This window comes from Podarcis muralis, chromosome 4 (genome assembly GCF_964188315.1).
Source record: "Podarcis muralis chromosome 4, rPodMur119.hap1.1, whole genome shotgun sequence".
Taxonomy (NCBI): Eukaryota; Metazoa; Chordata; class Lepidosauria; order Squamata; family Lacertidae; genus Podarcis; species Podarcis muralis.
The window spans coordinates 73476928-73492074 of record NC_135658.1 but is presented as its reverse complement, the minus strand read 5'-3'; the positions used below and the strand labels follow the sequence as shown (position 1 = coordinate 73492074).

The window sequence follows — 15147 nt, the reverse complement described above, 5'->3', positions numbered from 1 at the left end:
AGGGTCCCAAGTCACATCAAGGACAATATGTATATACCTAATAACTTTAAATTATTATATATTTGCTGTACAGTGGTACCTCAGGTTAAGAACTTAATTCATTCTGGAGGTCCGTTCTTAACTTGAAATGTTCTTAACATGAAGACCACTTTAGCTAATGGGGCCTCCCGCTGCTGCCGCCACGTCATTTCTGTTCTCACCTTGAAGCAAAGTTCTTAACCTGAGGTACTATTTCTGGGTTAGCAGAGTCTGTAACCTGAAGCGTCTGTAACCCGAGGTGCCACTGTACATGTTTCAGATTATATAAATTGCCATATTCAAATAGTTCAAATTAGGGGTGGCTTGCCCATGAAGCGGAATGAGGCATCTGCTTTGGGCAGCAGATCTGGACCCTCTGGGAAGAGTGGTGGATTCACCCTATTCTGCTTCGGCCGCCGCCACCTGCTTCTCCTCTCCACCCTCCCCTTTCATTCCCAAGCTGATTTTCACTCCTCTGAACTGGTGGTGGTGCACTGCTATTTTGTAGTTTTCCTCAGGTGCCAGAATGTGTTGGGCGTTCCTTGTTTCAAATTTTAGATTCTGATTAACAAAACGTTGATGTCAAATTAGGGGGAGTTGGGGTTTTTATAGTATAAAAATAATAATAATTGGGTGTGGGCCCTGGAAAAGTTTGGCTCTCCAGCCCCAGGTGATCTTGTCATCACTGATATAAAGGTATTCTCTATTCAAAGCACTGTGTCACCCATGAATGTTAACATTGTAAGTCATTGCAGCAATGTTCTCTGTTTCCTTCTTCATGTGAGCAGACTCCCACTGGATTCTACAAGCCAGTTACCAAATTATACAATCTATTTATTCTTGCAGGTGATTATATAGTCATGACTATATACTTCGATTTAAGTAGAAGAATGGGATACTTCACTATTCAAACATACATTCCCTGTATATTAACAGTTGTCTTATCCTGGGTATCGTTTTGGATTAAAAAGGATGCCACACCAGCAAGAACAGCCCTAGGTAAGTTCTCAGAATTTGTGTGTGTGTGTGTCACGGTGGATTTGAATCCTGCCTATGTTCTTTGTCAGTAGAGAAATTCAATCTAATTTCCAGTGAACAATTGCTTCATGGCAAATATATATGTCAGAGAGAGAGAGATTGAGAAGTGGGGTGGGGGGGAGAAAGAGACAGCTTGCATCCTGCAAATTTGGACATTCTGTTCCTGCCTGAGTAGTTTAACCATCAATCCCTCTTCCTAGGGAACTCTGGGGATTGTAGCTTTGTGAGGGGAGTCTTCCTAAAACCTCTCAGCACCCTTAACAAACCACCATTTCCAGGACTTTTTAAAGTGGTAAAATAGGGATTTAATAGTATAGTGCAGATTAGAACAGGGTTTCTTAGACTGCAAATTCTATCTTTCTCATTGTTTTTGAAGCACCCTAAGAATTCTCATACAACAATGAATGGGTATATGACTGAGAACCCTGGGTGATCGCTACACGATTTCTCTAGCACTGCTACTGCTTTCACTGCCCCACACCAGTTCCCTGGGCTATAGATACAATCAGTTGATATATTTCATACATCTATGGGCCAGGGCATTGCATTTTGGGTAACTTAAAATGGCAGGCAGCCACCACAGGTGGGAGCTGAGCTTCAAAAGTGGCACCACCACCTGCTGCTGCTGTAAAGCACCCAGACTCCTAGCAGATAGGCAATGAATGGCAGTGTGTCCAGGTTGGGTCAGTGAAGGGACCATTCAGGCACACAGGTACCTTGACCAGGGGCCAGTCTGGCCCAGTGCTGGTGCCAGACCTAGTTCAAAGTACCGTGGGACGAGCAAAATGATGGTCACACTGACACAAACCCCAAACCCAAACCTTAGAAGAAAATGAAGTACTGACACTACTAATGGTGAGTTCAAACACACACACACCCCTCAAGAAAATGTTGGAGAATTTCTTCTCCCTCTAGGGAAATCCTCCATTGGTAAAAACATCCCCACAATTTCTTTGCCCACAGATAGGGCACACCTCTAGTTTGGATTTGTTGTGGTATGCAAATGTATAGGTGCAGTCTCCTCCTTATGATATGACATTGTCAAGGTTGTTAATCCAAGCTGCTAAGACTACCATCGCAAGGTATCCTGAATGCAGTGTTCTAAGAACAAGTCCACACAGGCAGATGTGAATGAATGGGGCATGGCGGTAGATCCAACACGACAGGCAGAACTTTCAAATACTGCATCTCACCTCAAAGCACAATGAATGAGGTTTTTTCAATTCATCTACTCAGCTGTGAGTCATCAAACAATGAGAAATCAAAGTGAACCAACCCCAAGAGATTGGTCATGGTGAGGGAGATCAAGCAGACGGGAAAGGAATCCTGGTGCCCTTTATTACTTTGCTGAAGAGGTCGCGCTGTGAAAAGCACTACCATTGTTGTAGCGCGAAGTTATTAGGGGCAGTAGAAGGAGGACTCTGGACTGACTCAGAGCTCCTTTTCATGAACAGCGATGGCAGAGTAGTTACTGCATTTGGGTAACTATGAGAAACCGGAGCCACAAGCAGACACAATTTTGATTCTGGACAAATCCCAAACCAATTGGTCCCAAACCAATTGCCCTTTCACATGGCCAGAAAGCACCACTATGCATACACAGAGTTCTGTGTATTATGCAACCACTCATGGCAGTTCACAAGCCCTGTAGCTGGCTTACCAAATCTTTCATCTGCTCTACCAATGTCTAAGGGTGGGTCAAACCACAGAGCCTAGGGCTTGCCGATCAGAAGGTCAGCAGTTTGAATCCCTGCGACGGGGTGAGCTCCCGTTGCTCGGTCCCTGCTCCTGCCAACCTAGCAGTTCAAAAGCATGTCAAAGTGCAAGTAGATAAATAGGTACCGCTCCAGCGGGAAGGTAAACGGCGTTTCCGTGCGCTGCTCTGGTTCACCAGAAGCGGCTTAGTCATGCTGGCCACATGACCCAGAAGCTGTACGCCGGCTCCCTCGGCCAATAAAGCGAGATGAGTGCCGCAACCCCAGAGTCGGCCACAACTGGACCTAACGGTCAGGGATCCCTTTACCTTTACCTTTTACCAATGTCTAGCTCAACTGCAACCATCCAGTAAGCCCCACCAGTTCCCAGTTTCTCCTCCTGCTGCTCATGCTTGCCTCTCCTTCCTGCGGAAGGACCATTTGTTGTTGGGGGATGATTTCTTCCAGATAACACTAATATCCCACATGAACAATTTCCCCCACTTATTAGAAAAGCCAATATATGCAGATGGAGACTCTGCCTCCCTGTGGCTGCATCTTATCTGCAAAACAGTAAATCGGGGTGACTTCATATGTGATCTTCAGATGTCCACTGGGCTATAGTCAGGGGTGATGGGAGCTGTCATTCATAATATACAAAGGATCAAAGGGTAAAAAAAAAAATCACACAGGAGGAACAGATTTAAAAATGCAGCCATCGGATAGCATCAAAAGTATAACATCTGGAGTATAAGTCATGGGTTTTATTTCAAGGTGAAGAAGCAGAACTTGTGGCGTTCCAGATGATGCTAAACAACGATGCCCATCAGCCCCTGCCAGGATGACCAATGGGCAGGAGTGACGGGAACTGTAGTCCAACAATTTCTGGAGGAATTCTGGTTATCTTCCCCCATCAAAGACACTGATTTTCCAAGGGCTGCTAGTGTAATACATAAGCAGAAAATGCCACAAACCCACAGTTCAGCACAGATATGCATGTCATATTGGCTTACTTCTGGGTAATTATGTACAGAATTGCATGCTTATGCTCCATATAAAGCATGTTTCACAGATAGAAAAAGCGGAAGAGTTGTGTAACACTATCGAGGGACAAATATTAAAGCTTTGCTATTGCCACTACTGTAGTATTGAAGAGGGGGGGTGAGAAACAGGCATTGCCAGTGCTCCCCCCCCCCAAAAAAAAATGTTTAGGGGTACTTTCATTTTCCTACTCATATTGAAATACTGCCCCACTATGAGGCCAAACTTGGATTCATAAAATGTTTAGGGGTATGCGTACCCCTTCATCCCCCCCTGAAAAAACCCACTGGGCATTGCTAAATTTCTATGTGTGCCCACCTACCCTCTTTAGATTAGGCATAGTTGTGGAAATGAGAAATGATTGGGCCCAGCTGTGAATAATATTTCTCTATCAAAAGTGTGATGAAATGATGACAGAGCATGCTCTTGAATTAGATTTTCACAATGCTCGATTTTCTATGGAAGAACAAAGATCGTGTAAATGTCAAGTGGTTTTTAGCAGGCAGCAAAGCCCTCTGGCCCTGGCTTTCCACAAACAGCTTGCTTATCACTGCAAACCTCTGTTATCAGTCTGATCAAAGGGAGGCATGGGTTAGAAGCTTAATCAGAGGATACTATTATCTTTTAAACATTTGAATGGTCAAGGGGAAATGAGGAGGTTAGGAGATATTTGGCTGCAGAGGTGCAAATCAGAATTCAAGGCTGCCCCGGGAGAGATATCTGCAGCAGATTTGTGGGACAGGGTAACGTCCTGGTTATCAAGATCTCATCCTCATCCAACAGCAGATATGTTAGCCATTAGGTCTTGGGCATCTTTTTGTAAGGAAATGTGCACCCTTCTTGTCCTGTTGACCTGAGTCAATAGATGAGATTTGAAACCTGGATTGAAATAGGGTCACCACGTAATGAATTGCAAACTTCAACACTGATCTTCATGCAAAAATCCAGACAGGATCTTGAGAACATTGCAGGCGAGGCTTGCATGCACACCCCTTCCCATCTCCAGTTCTGTCTTTTGCATGTTCAGGTGAATGTCTGAATCCAGCTTGAAGTGTTGAAGCCCTTGCTGTCTTGCCTTCCCCCTGCCTCAAGACTGTAGGAAAGGGGAGGTTGCTAGGGTGGGTTGCAGGATCAGGGTGAACACAGTCCTGCTCGCCCTACTGAGATCAGCTGTGGACAGGGTTGTGTTCACCCCAGTCCTGCTCTGAAGCATTTGATCAGGGGTCCTCATGCTTGCATGTGCCCTTAACTGATCACTTGAGGCATGCTTTCCTGTGTGTGGCCTGAATCAAGTCACTGTATCTTTATTCCCCATCTGTAAACAAGAGTGAGAACAACATGGATCCCGGGATCTGTGGGATCACACACTAACCAATTAGTATCAGTAGCCAAAAACACATCTACATGAAACTGACAGATAGGGATGAATCAGATCTTCTATGTATGTATTGATTATTGTATTTATATCCCAACTTTTTCCCAAGCATGTCAAGATGGCACACATGGTTCTCTTTCTTCCCATGTTATCCTCACAAGAACCATGTGAGGTAACCTAGGCTGAGAGACTGTTCTTGGCCCAAGGTCATGTGGTGAGTTCCACAGCTGAATGGGGATCTGAACCCTGGTCTGCCTAGTTCTAGTCCTAGCGCTAGACCAGCGGTTCCCAAATTTTTTCAAGGCAGCACCCCCTTGGCTCCATAAACTCATCCCCAATGCCCCCTAACCTGCCTATAAAAAGCATTATTCAAAATGGCGAACGGAATGAACCACTAAGGAAGATAATAAAACAAGAACATTCAAAACAGTAGCAATTATTTGCACATTTGCTCAAAATCCAGTTGAAACTATTTCGTTTGATGAATTCCACAAAGCTGGTGAACTTGAACCAGTGATTCCAGTTTTTTGAAGTCTAATAGTCATCTCCCCCTTGGCTTTCAGTGCTCCCCTAAGTAATCCCACCACCCCCAGGGGGCAGTAGTGCTCACTTGGGAAGCCACTGTTCGAGTCCAATACTCTAAGCACAACACTATGTGGTGTAATCCTGTACATACCCACTCAAAAGTAAGTCCCATTAAGTTCAGTGGAGCTTATTCCTGGGCAAATAGGGATAGAATGGCAGTCTAAAGGTCTTCTATTCAAGCACCCATCCACTACTCCACTGTGGTCACTTTCAGGCGAGCTTTTTTTATAGGACAGCCATCAGTTCTGTTTGTTTCATAGTTGGGCATTTATTTAAGTCTGAAAGTGGAAACCCTCCCAGGCGAAATAGTAAAGAGTGCCTGATTCCAAAAATACATTTGTTTACAATACAGCCAAAGGCTACCTGCTGAAAACATCCTTATGCCTCTATATCATTAATGTTAATTAGACAGAATGAATAGAGAGTCTCAGTGGGCCAAAAGCTCCCTGGGTGTAACTCCTATTAACCTCAGTTGAGATACATCAGAGAGAAATTTCGCTCAGTGAAATTAATTAGTGAAAATACCAGTGCTCTTGGCAGCTGCTCTTGGTGGTATGAAGAGAGGGCTTTATCCCCTTCAGCAAAGGTCTTAGTATGTGGTACGTTTTACGATGAAATAATGAAGATAATCAGAAAGTGGATAGGGAGTGGGGGAGAGAAATGGAAAATAATTCATTTTATCTGGAGCTCTCAAATGATTTGATGAAGGTATAATTCTACAGTATATGATACCTTGAGATCTTCGGCATATGTCGGAAGCAAGCAACATAAGACATGTAGGATGTACCTGATCTGCTGAGGCTTTCCACCAGAAAACCACCTGTTGCTCTTTTTCTGTTTTAGTAACAGTGTAGCACCCACCCATTGAAACAAACAGTTTTTCCAGTGGAACCACAAGAGCTCAGAAACCTGCTTTTCCTGTGCCTCCCCCTCTTTTGTTGAATAGCACTGCTGTTGAGATATCTGCGGGGGCCACTATTTGTACTGTCTGGAAACAATTGAAGACACTTTCCACAAGTTGACAGGCTTCCCAAGCTAAATAAATGAGCCTTTGCTATGAGCGTCCACTTGTTCTAGTTTTAGGCTTGTTTAAATATATTTGCTGTTTCATGATTTATAACTGTTTCTAATTATCTTATGTGCAAATCGCCTTGAGATGGTGGCTTAGGCAGCGACTGATAAATCAACAGTAATAGCAATTGATCGTTTGTAATCCAGCCACACAATTTAGACTGCGCAGATTGATTGGAAAGCCAGTCAAAAAATGACCTTTGCTTACAAGTGGCACTGATTGTTTAAATAAAAGGGGGCAAATCCCTCCATTCTGTTCTGTTTTGGCTCCATACTGATCTGCTTTTCTTTTCTTTACACACACACAAAAAGAAGTCCTACCAAACTATATTGCGACTTGTGAAGCCCATGAAGAATGAAGTCATCTTTCTTCAAAGAGGGAACGATAATTGAATCACAGTTCTGTTCTGCATCTGGGTGTGTTTTCCTTTCAAAAACATGAAAAGACATGCTTTCCTTTGCAGGTATCACCACCGTATTAACCATGACCACTCTCAGCACCATTGCAAGAAACTCCTTACCCCGTGTGTCCTACGTCACTGCCATGGACCTCTTTGTGACTGTGTGCTTCTTATTTGTGTTTGCCGCTCTGATGGAATATGCCACCCTCAACTACTACTCGAGTTGCAGGAAGCCACACTGCACAAAGAAGAAAAAGTCGGTAAGATGAGGTGGGGGAAGTGGGGAACCAAACTTCTGAATTAACAGATGTTGAGTGGAATCCAACGTTTTCACTCCTCTGTGACACGCGGGAAATATTCAGATGCAGGAAATATTATGCAATTTTCCAAATTATTATGATAGTGCTTCTGTGCTGTTTTCTGATGTTCCTTTAACCTGTTGCATTATGGAAATGTGGCTTTTTGGCTGATGTGCTAGCAGGTCACATTAAATTTCATTTGCACCAGTGAGTGTGCTGTGACACAACCATGAGCATCACTGAACATTAGAAACCAGAGCAGAAGGTTGGCATGGAAGTGTTGCTCCACTTGTCGGTATAATAACAACTTGCGCAATTCCCAGAGTGGTTTAACAGTCAATACCTCTTTCTGGGGAACACTGGAGAAGTGTAGCTCTGTGAGGCAAACAGAGGTCTCCTAACAACTCTCAAGACCTTTAGGAAACTACAGTCCCCAAAATTCTTTGGGGGGAATCCATGTCTGCTTTAAGTGGCACCACAGCTCTTTCAAAGGTGTGAAAGTGGCCCAAGAGAAGAATTGGAATACGGATTGCAACACAGCAGAACAGACTTTCCCTCCAGATGTTTTGTTCTACAACTCCTATCCTCCCTTGGCCATGTTGACTGGTGTGGATGAGAAATGTAGTCCAGAACATCTGGCGGGCATAAAGTTGGTCAAATGCGGCAATTTTTCTATTCACAAGAGCATAGAAGCTCTCTCTTCTACTTTACACAGACCATATTGAAATTTTACAATTCCCACAGTTTTGTAGCCTTGGCTTTATATATATATTTTTACAAATAAAAAGGTATTGTGATCTTTTTTTCCTCTTAGCCACAGGGGAAGGGTTAATATGTGCCTTTGCCTCCAGGCAGGACATTAATATGTAAAAGTTTCAAGTAGCTCAGTGATGTATTCATCCTTCTCTGAAGAATATATATATATTCTTTAATGTTTTAATGCCATGGATGAATCATGGGGAGCACCCCCATGTCATTAAACATAACAGCCTGATTCATGACCCGTGAATCCCATTGATTTTAAATTAAGCTCACATTTTATTGCTTCCCATTGAAACCCATGGAAGTGAAAAGGGCTTAATTTGGGCTGGATCTTGCCCACAGACAGGATCTGGACAATTCGGTTTAGATACAGAATGCGATGATCTTAGACATCTTATGGGATGTTTAAGATCCTCACATTCTGTATCAAAACTCCCCTCCTCTTTAATATTTGAGAAACTGGCAAAACCGTATAAACGTTTACACCATATGATGTGTATTCTAGTCATGTCATTTCTTCTGAGTTTTCCTTCTTATTCTCTGATTTCTTTTACTTGAGCTACCTGATGTCAGTTTCGGGCACATGATGGTGAGTACGGTTTTTAAACTTCTTTTAAAAAAATTAATACAGCCTAAAATGTTGCTATGAATGGAAATATTTTCTTCTGCTTTCGTCTTCCCCTGAGCTTCATGAATGCAAATTGAAATAAAACTGAAGTAAATAAATGCTTCACCTTCAAGCTTCTTTATACTTTGCCTTAATACAAAAACACAGGTTTTGATTCAACAAAAAGAATGTGTCTATTAACCTTAAGACTTTAGTTGTTAGTATTCGGCGCTAGCCCGCTGTGCAGCTTTTCACCATGCAGAGTTTATCAATGAAAGCTATGGACATGGTACAGTTAAGCTGTACCATTCCTTCCTGAATGCTGAAGTGGCACAGTCCTAGGGAGATGTCTGCACTCCATTATTTCTCTCCTTGTCTAGAACAACCCAAAGTATCTGCATGCCAAAACTCTGATGTCCCTCTAGTAGCCAAGATACTATCTCTTCTGTCCTCTCTTCCCCCCCTAGAACTATTCTGTGCTAGAGATGAGGCCTCCTCCTACAGTCATCGCATTGAATAATGCCATGTACTGGCAAGAATTTGAAGACAATTGTATCTATGAATGTCTGGATGGGAAGGACTGCCAGAGCTTTTTCTGCTGCTACGAAGAATGTAAATCCGGTTCATGGCGGAAAGGAAGGATACACATAGACATCTTAGAACTAGACTCTTATTCAAGGGTCTTCTTCCCTACATCATTCCTGCTGTTTAACTTGGTGTACTGGGTTGGATACCTCTATCTCTAGAAATGGTGAAGGAAACTGTGTTTTCACACTTCTTAGGGATGGAGAACATGTGGAAGATAAGGACCTGGCCAGTGTCATCGCACAGAGTAAAGGTCACCTTACGCTTTGTCATCAGAGAAAGAGAAGATTTTATTTACACCTTTGCCTGAAAAAAACAACAACAAAATAAAATATTCATTTCAAGTATGAGATTATTATTATTATTATTTTGCTAAGTACACCAGACACTATTGTATAACAAATGTTTATTTATTGTTCCTACATAATGGAGGATTTGCTGGTGTTTTTTTTTCCTGGGTTACCAATTGCTATGTAGCGTTCAGGCAAGAAGGCTGAAGACAAGTACTCATTCATACATTATTCCCACCAACTTTTAAATACATTCTGGGAGCAAATGTTTATTGGTGTGGACTATCTATGATGTTCATTGAAAAGCCACTGGTATTCGTTTCATGGGATTTATAATATTTTTGTCTTGGTTTTAATTTGAGGTGTTTTTTTAAAAAAATGTATGATTGAATTGAAACCTAAACATTTGCTTCTCATGAATATAGAGGTGTTGGTGTTACTAATGTAGCACCCCTTTAATACAAGTTGTGAAATTAATCTGACTGGTCGAACACTGCAGGAAATTATTTCTAGAATAACGTACTTGAATCTTGATAAGGCTTAGCTTGTTTATGGTAGTGTAGCAGATTGTAGCTGATTGGGTGTACGGTTCACTATATAATAGCACTAGGAGGATGTGATTAATTGCAGGCTACCATTAAGTTTCTTCCATACATTAGAGTTTCTTTTTCATGGATATTTAGGAGTGAGGGAAAGCTACTGATCCATCCTGTTTTGTTTTATTCTGCCCGTGCAGAATAAAACTCATATACCTCAGAGTGCAATTCTATACCTGAGTTATGCTAGCTGACTGGACTTAGGAAGTGGCAAAAACGCCACTCTGACAGTGGAGATGACGTCACACCAACAGATGACCAACATAAATGTGAGTATAGAATTGCTCTGCTTATCACCATTCCATGTGAGCTCACATGTTATCCCTTGCACATTCAAGGGCCCCCATTCATTCCACTGGAAAGCCCTAATCTGTATGTGCTATCCTTTGAGTTCATGAATTGGATAAGAATGGGGGGAAGTGCTTGTTAGTCAGGGAATTCCACACACTTTGGAGTAGAAGCACTGGTAAGCATTCCTCTGTTTTGGCACAACAGAAGCCTTATGTGTTCAAACAGGATTTTCTTGGGAAAGAAGTGAAATACTGCAGCTTCAGTTGTAATAAAGAGTGCATTTTGAAAAGTTATTATGGATGAAGAGATATTGGGATTTTTTAAAACTACTAATAGATTTTAAACTGGAAATGTGTTTTGTACTTTTGGTACACAGACATTAAATTGCTGAAAGTGTCACATTTTTTGTGTTGTGCAAACTGTTCATTATTGTGAAGCCCTTCATATCCCTTCCAAGAGTCCTGTATAAATGTGCCAAAATATCAACATTTTCTTTTTTAAAAGTTTTAAGTATTACTTCTGTCAAAAAAAATCCACCAACTTTGAATAGAACGGCATTTTCAAAAGTGTACTCTCAATACCATCAAATGCCTTTTTCTGTCAATTTGTACCCTTAATTTTGCTAATTCCAAAATGGATATGATTGCCTGTGGTGCACAGTTCATATTGTTCTATTTATCTTCATTTTCTTCTGAAATTGGGAAGGCGAGAATGAGTCTCAAGAGCACGTTGGAAACAATAGTATGAGAAATATAGGAAATGGAATTTTCTTGATTTTTTTTTAAAAGAATAAATACTTAATTTGAAACACTGTAAAAAAAATTACAAAATTAAGTGAAGTTCTGACATGGAAGCAAAGAAAATTAAGGGAAGAGCCACAGCTCAGTGGTAGAGCATTGTGGTCATTTTGCATATAAAAGGTCCCAAGTTCAATGTGGCATCTTTTCAGGGTTTTACACAGGACCGACTCCCATGTGAAACCCTAGAGAACCATTACCAGTCATGGGAAATGATACTTACTATTGGTCTGACTTGGTAAAAAAGCAGCCTCCTATGTTTCTAATATGTTAAATGAATTCAGTTTTTGAAAGCAAAACTCCATCACAAGGATAGAGTGTAGCTTAACATGTACAATAGTCCTAATTATCTAGCTGGCTGGTTCAAGAATTTAGGAGTGCACTTCACTCTGTCCTAAGATACTCTGAAATATTTATCTTAGACCAAAATATTAATTTGTTTAGGTTATGCTACTGTTTTGTTTTTTTAAAAAAAAGAACCTCAAAAGACTTCAGCCTTCTCTTCTTATGTAGGGTTGTGGATGGGGAGGTGTTTTGAGTTCAGTTCATATTTTTCTAAAAACTGTGAAATGTAGAAGAGTCTACACATATGTGTACTAAAAGTCATGGACCTCTGGTAAGAACAACGTGAGCTATCATTGCAAAAACAAAGAAATAACAAAACACACCCCTGAATTGCTAACATAAGTATGAAAACCAAGCTAGTTATTGCCTAGCAACAGATCCTGCAAACACTCTATCCAATGAAAATCTGTGCATTTCAGTGGACCACATTAGATTCTGATCATTGGTAACTGCACTGAGCCTTTCTTTGAAAAAGTACAAAAATGTAATCCAGCTCCATGACCTTCAGCGGGAAGTTAGACATTCATTTCTATAGGAGGGCGGTAGTGAAGCTGTGGCACTTCAGATATTGCTGGACTATAAATCTCATCATCCCTGACCATAAGCTATGCTGGCTGGGGCTGATGGGAGTTGAAATCCAACAGCAAATGTAGGGCCAAAGGCTTCTCACCTCTGTTATAGAAGGGGGAAAGCCACACTTTTCCCTCAATTACATAAAAATATGTAAACAGAACTCTCATTTTATAGGACAGTACTTTTATAGTCTAGCATTAGTTTTCTATGGGGATTCAGTCACAATACCGTGCCTTATCTGGACAATTAATTGTGTAATTAACAAACAACATCATTTGCGGCTTAAAATGCTCTTTTACCAAAGTACCTCATCTGATCAGAAGTGACTGATTTCCTAACTTGGCCAAAAAAAAAAAAAAAAAAAAACCACCTCACAGAAATCTTGGGCTGCCTGGGTGGTAAAGATCTTAACCCTGTGCCACACATTCATGCAAGACAGTTATTCTATCTTGTTACAAAACAAGTGTGTTATGAAAATAGTGCAGACAATGCATCTATGGACCAACATTTCAGGGGTCTGAAAGTCTCTTAAACTAATTTTCTTAGGAAAATTGGCTTTAAATTTTCATCCTTCACCCTATGAATCATTGAGCATGGCAAATCTAAATTTGTACAGATATATAACCTAAGTGTTTAATATAACCAAATGTAGACAGGAATCCTCATCCTCAAAAATTCAACAATGCAGGTGGAAGCCAATGATAGTATCTGGAGAGAATTAAACTACAGTGGTACCTCGGGATGCGAATGGGATCTGTTCCGGAGCCCCATTTGCATCCTGAACGCAACGTAAGCCATGACGGCGCGTCTGCGCGTGCGCGGGTCGCATTTTGCCGCTTCCACGCATGTGTGTGATGTCATTTTGAGCGTCTGCGCATGCGCGAGTGGCAAAACCCAGAAGTAACGCGCTCCATTACTTCCGGGTTGCCGCGGAGCACAACTCGAACGCGCTCAACCCGAAGCACATTCAACCCGAGGTATGGCTGTACTATTTGCATTGAAATCAATGAAACTTAAAAATATTTATCTTTGGCAGGATCATGGTCATTCCCCCCCCCCCAAAAAAAAAATCATGTAACTAAAATCATGTAACTGTTTTCTGCCCTCTGAAAACAGTCATTGACTTGGTTTATGATATCATACTGGCATTTGTGTGGTAGACTGCTTATGAGATATGTTGAGGTCTTCCTCCTTTCATATGATCTATCGCTTCTTCATTGCCCTCGTTTCCACTTTGACCCATTGAATTTATTACTGATTCCTTTGCTTGCCTTCCAAATTCCTTCCTGTGCCTGTATTTCTGGAACCAGATAGCTATTACGTGGCTTGAGTACAGCAAGACTTTGGTGATCCGCCACAGCTTAAAATAAATTGTTCGCTTTAAACAATAATGCACCTAGAGAAACTAGCTTCAGGTAAGTGATCAGTCAGCAAAACCCCACTTCCAACAAAACAGAACTCATATAAACATTGCCTATTTTCCTTGTGTGTTATGAATCACCTCTGAAGAGGGTATCAAGCACAACAAAATCGGATGGAGACAAGCATGCAATTCACTTAATCTCATTGGGATCAGCATGAAGTAAAATGATTTGCAATTTGTGTATGCGGTGCCATAATTATAACAGCATGAGGATGCCCTTTTTAGGGAGTAATGGACAGTTCAAGGGCCTATGTAAGCTTCTCAGCTCTTCCCTACCATTTTGCATGACTGCACTGTTGTGCTCGTGTTAAAGGTAAAGGTAAAGGGACCCCTGACCATTAGGTCCAGTCATGGCCAATTCTGGGGTTGCGGCACTCATCTCGCTTTTACTGGCCGAGGGAGCTGGCGTACAGCTTCCGGGTCATGTGGCCAGCATGACTAAGCCGCTTCTGGTGAACCAGAGCAGCGCACGGAAACGCCGTTTACCTTCCTGCCGGAACAGTACCTATTTATCTATTTGCACTTTGATGTGCTTTCGAACTGCTAGGTTGGCAGGAGCAGGGACCGAGCAACGGGAGCTCACCCCGTCACGGGGATTCGAACCGCCGACCTTCTGGTCGGCAAGTCCTAGGCTCTGTGGTTTAACACACAGCGCCACCCGCGTCCCCGTGCTTGTGTTAGTTCTGGTAATTATTGTAGACAAGAAGCCATGTCCAACCAACTCATATTCAAAGCTGACCCATTGAAATCAATGGGTTTCAGCTACTCTGGTGTTTGATGTCACCCTGTGCCCCTGATAGGAACTTCTTCCAGTGAATGAAGTTTAGCCAATTGATCACCAGTGCTGGAGGACATTGAAACAACCACTTTCCCAGCCTTTCTTCTTTCCTAGGATGCATTCTTCAAGTACCTTATAGAGATGTGAAATAGCATACGGCCTTGAGCTAACTTTTGCCTTGATCTGCTTGTCCCAGAATTAAGCAAGTGCCACAGCTGACTGTGTGCCAGAACGTTGACTTTTGCCAGGGCTGAAACCATTTCTAGAATGGATCCAGGGGTCCTGTTGTTTTCCAGAGCATTAGACCTGATCTAGAAATTGTAATGATGGAACTACAGCCAGTGGTTCAGGGGACTGTTTGAATGATGCTGCAGCCAGAGATTATTGAGAGTGAGAAGAAAAATGCCTCTGGAATGACATGGATGTAACATTATTTAAGCAGAGGCATAACAGGCTGTGATTATGGTAGGCTGTGAATTACAACACTGCTGCCATAAGCAGAGGTGCCCCCACCCCATTTCACTGTCTCAGCTGAAATGGGAAGGTGCTGGCCCCCCCCCGCACTACTGCCGGTCCAA

At 42.0% G+C, this 15147-nt stretch overlaps 1 protein-coding gene across 1 annotated transcript in view; it reads left to right on the top strand.

Annotated features, from left to right (window-relative positions):
* Positions 1-12723, top strand: part of GABRG3 (gamma-aminobutyric acid type A receptor subunit gamma3) — a 305700-nt gene extending 292977 nt beyond the window's left edge. The window contains exons 7-10 of the mRNA XM_028727830.2: positions 865-1017; positions 7287-7483; positions 8844-8873; positions 9359-12723. Of these exons, the coding sequence (XP_028583663.1) occupies positions 865-1017; positions 7287-7483; positions 8844-8873; positions 9359-9637 (659 nt within the window). The 3' untranslated portion in view covers positions 9638-12723. The remainder of the gene's footprint in view (positions 1-864; positions 1018-7286; positions 7484-8843; positions 8874-9358) is intronic.
* Positions 12724-15147: the final 2424 nt, after the last annotated feature.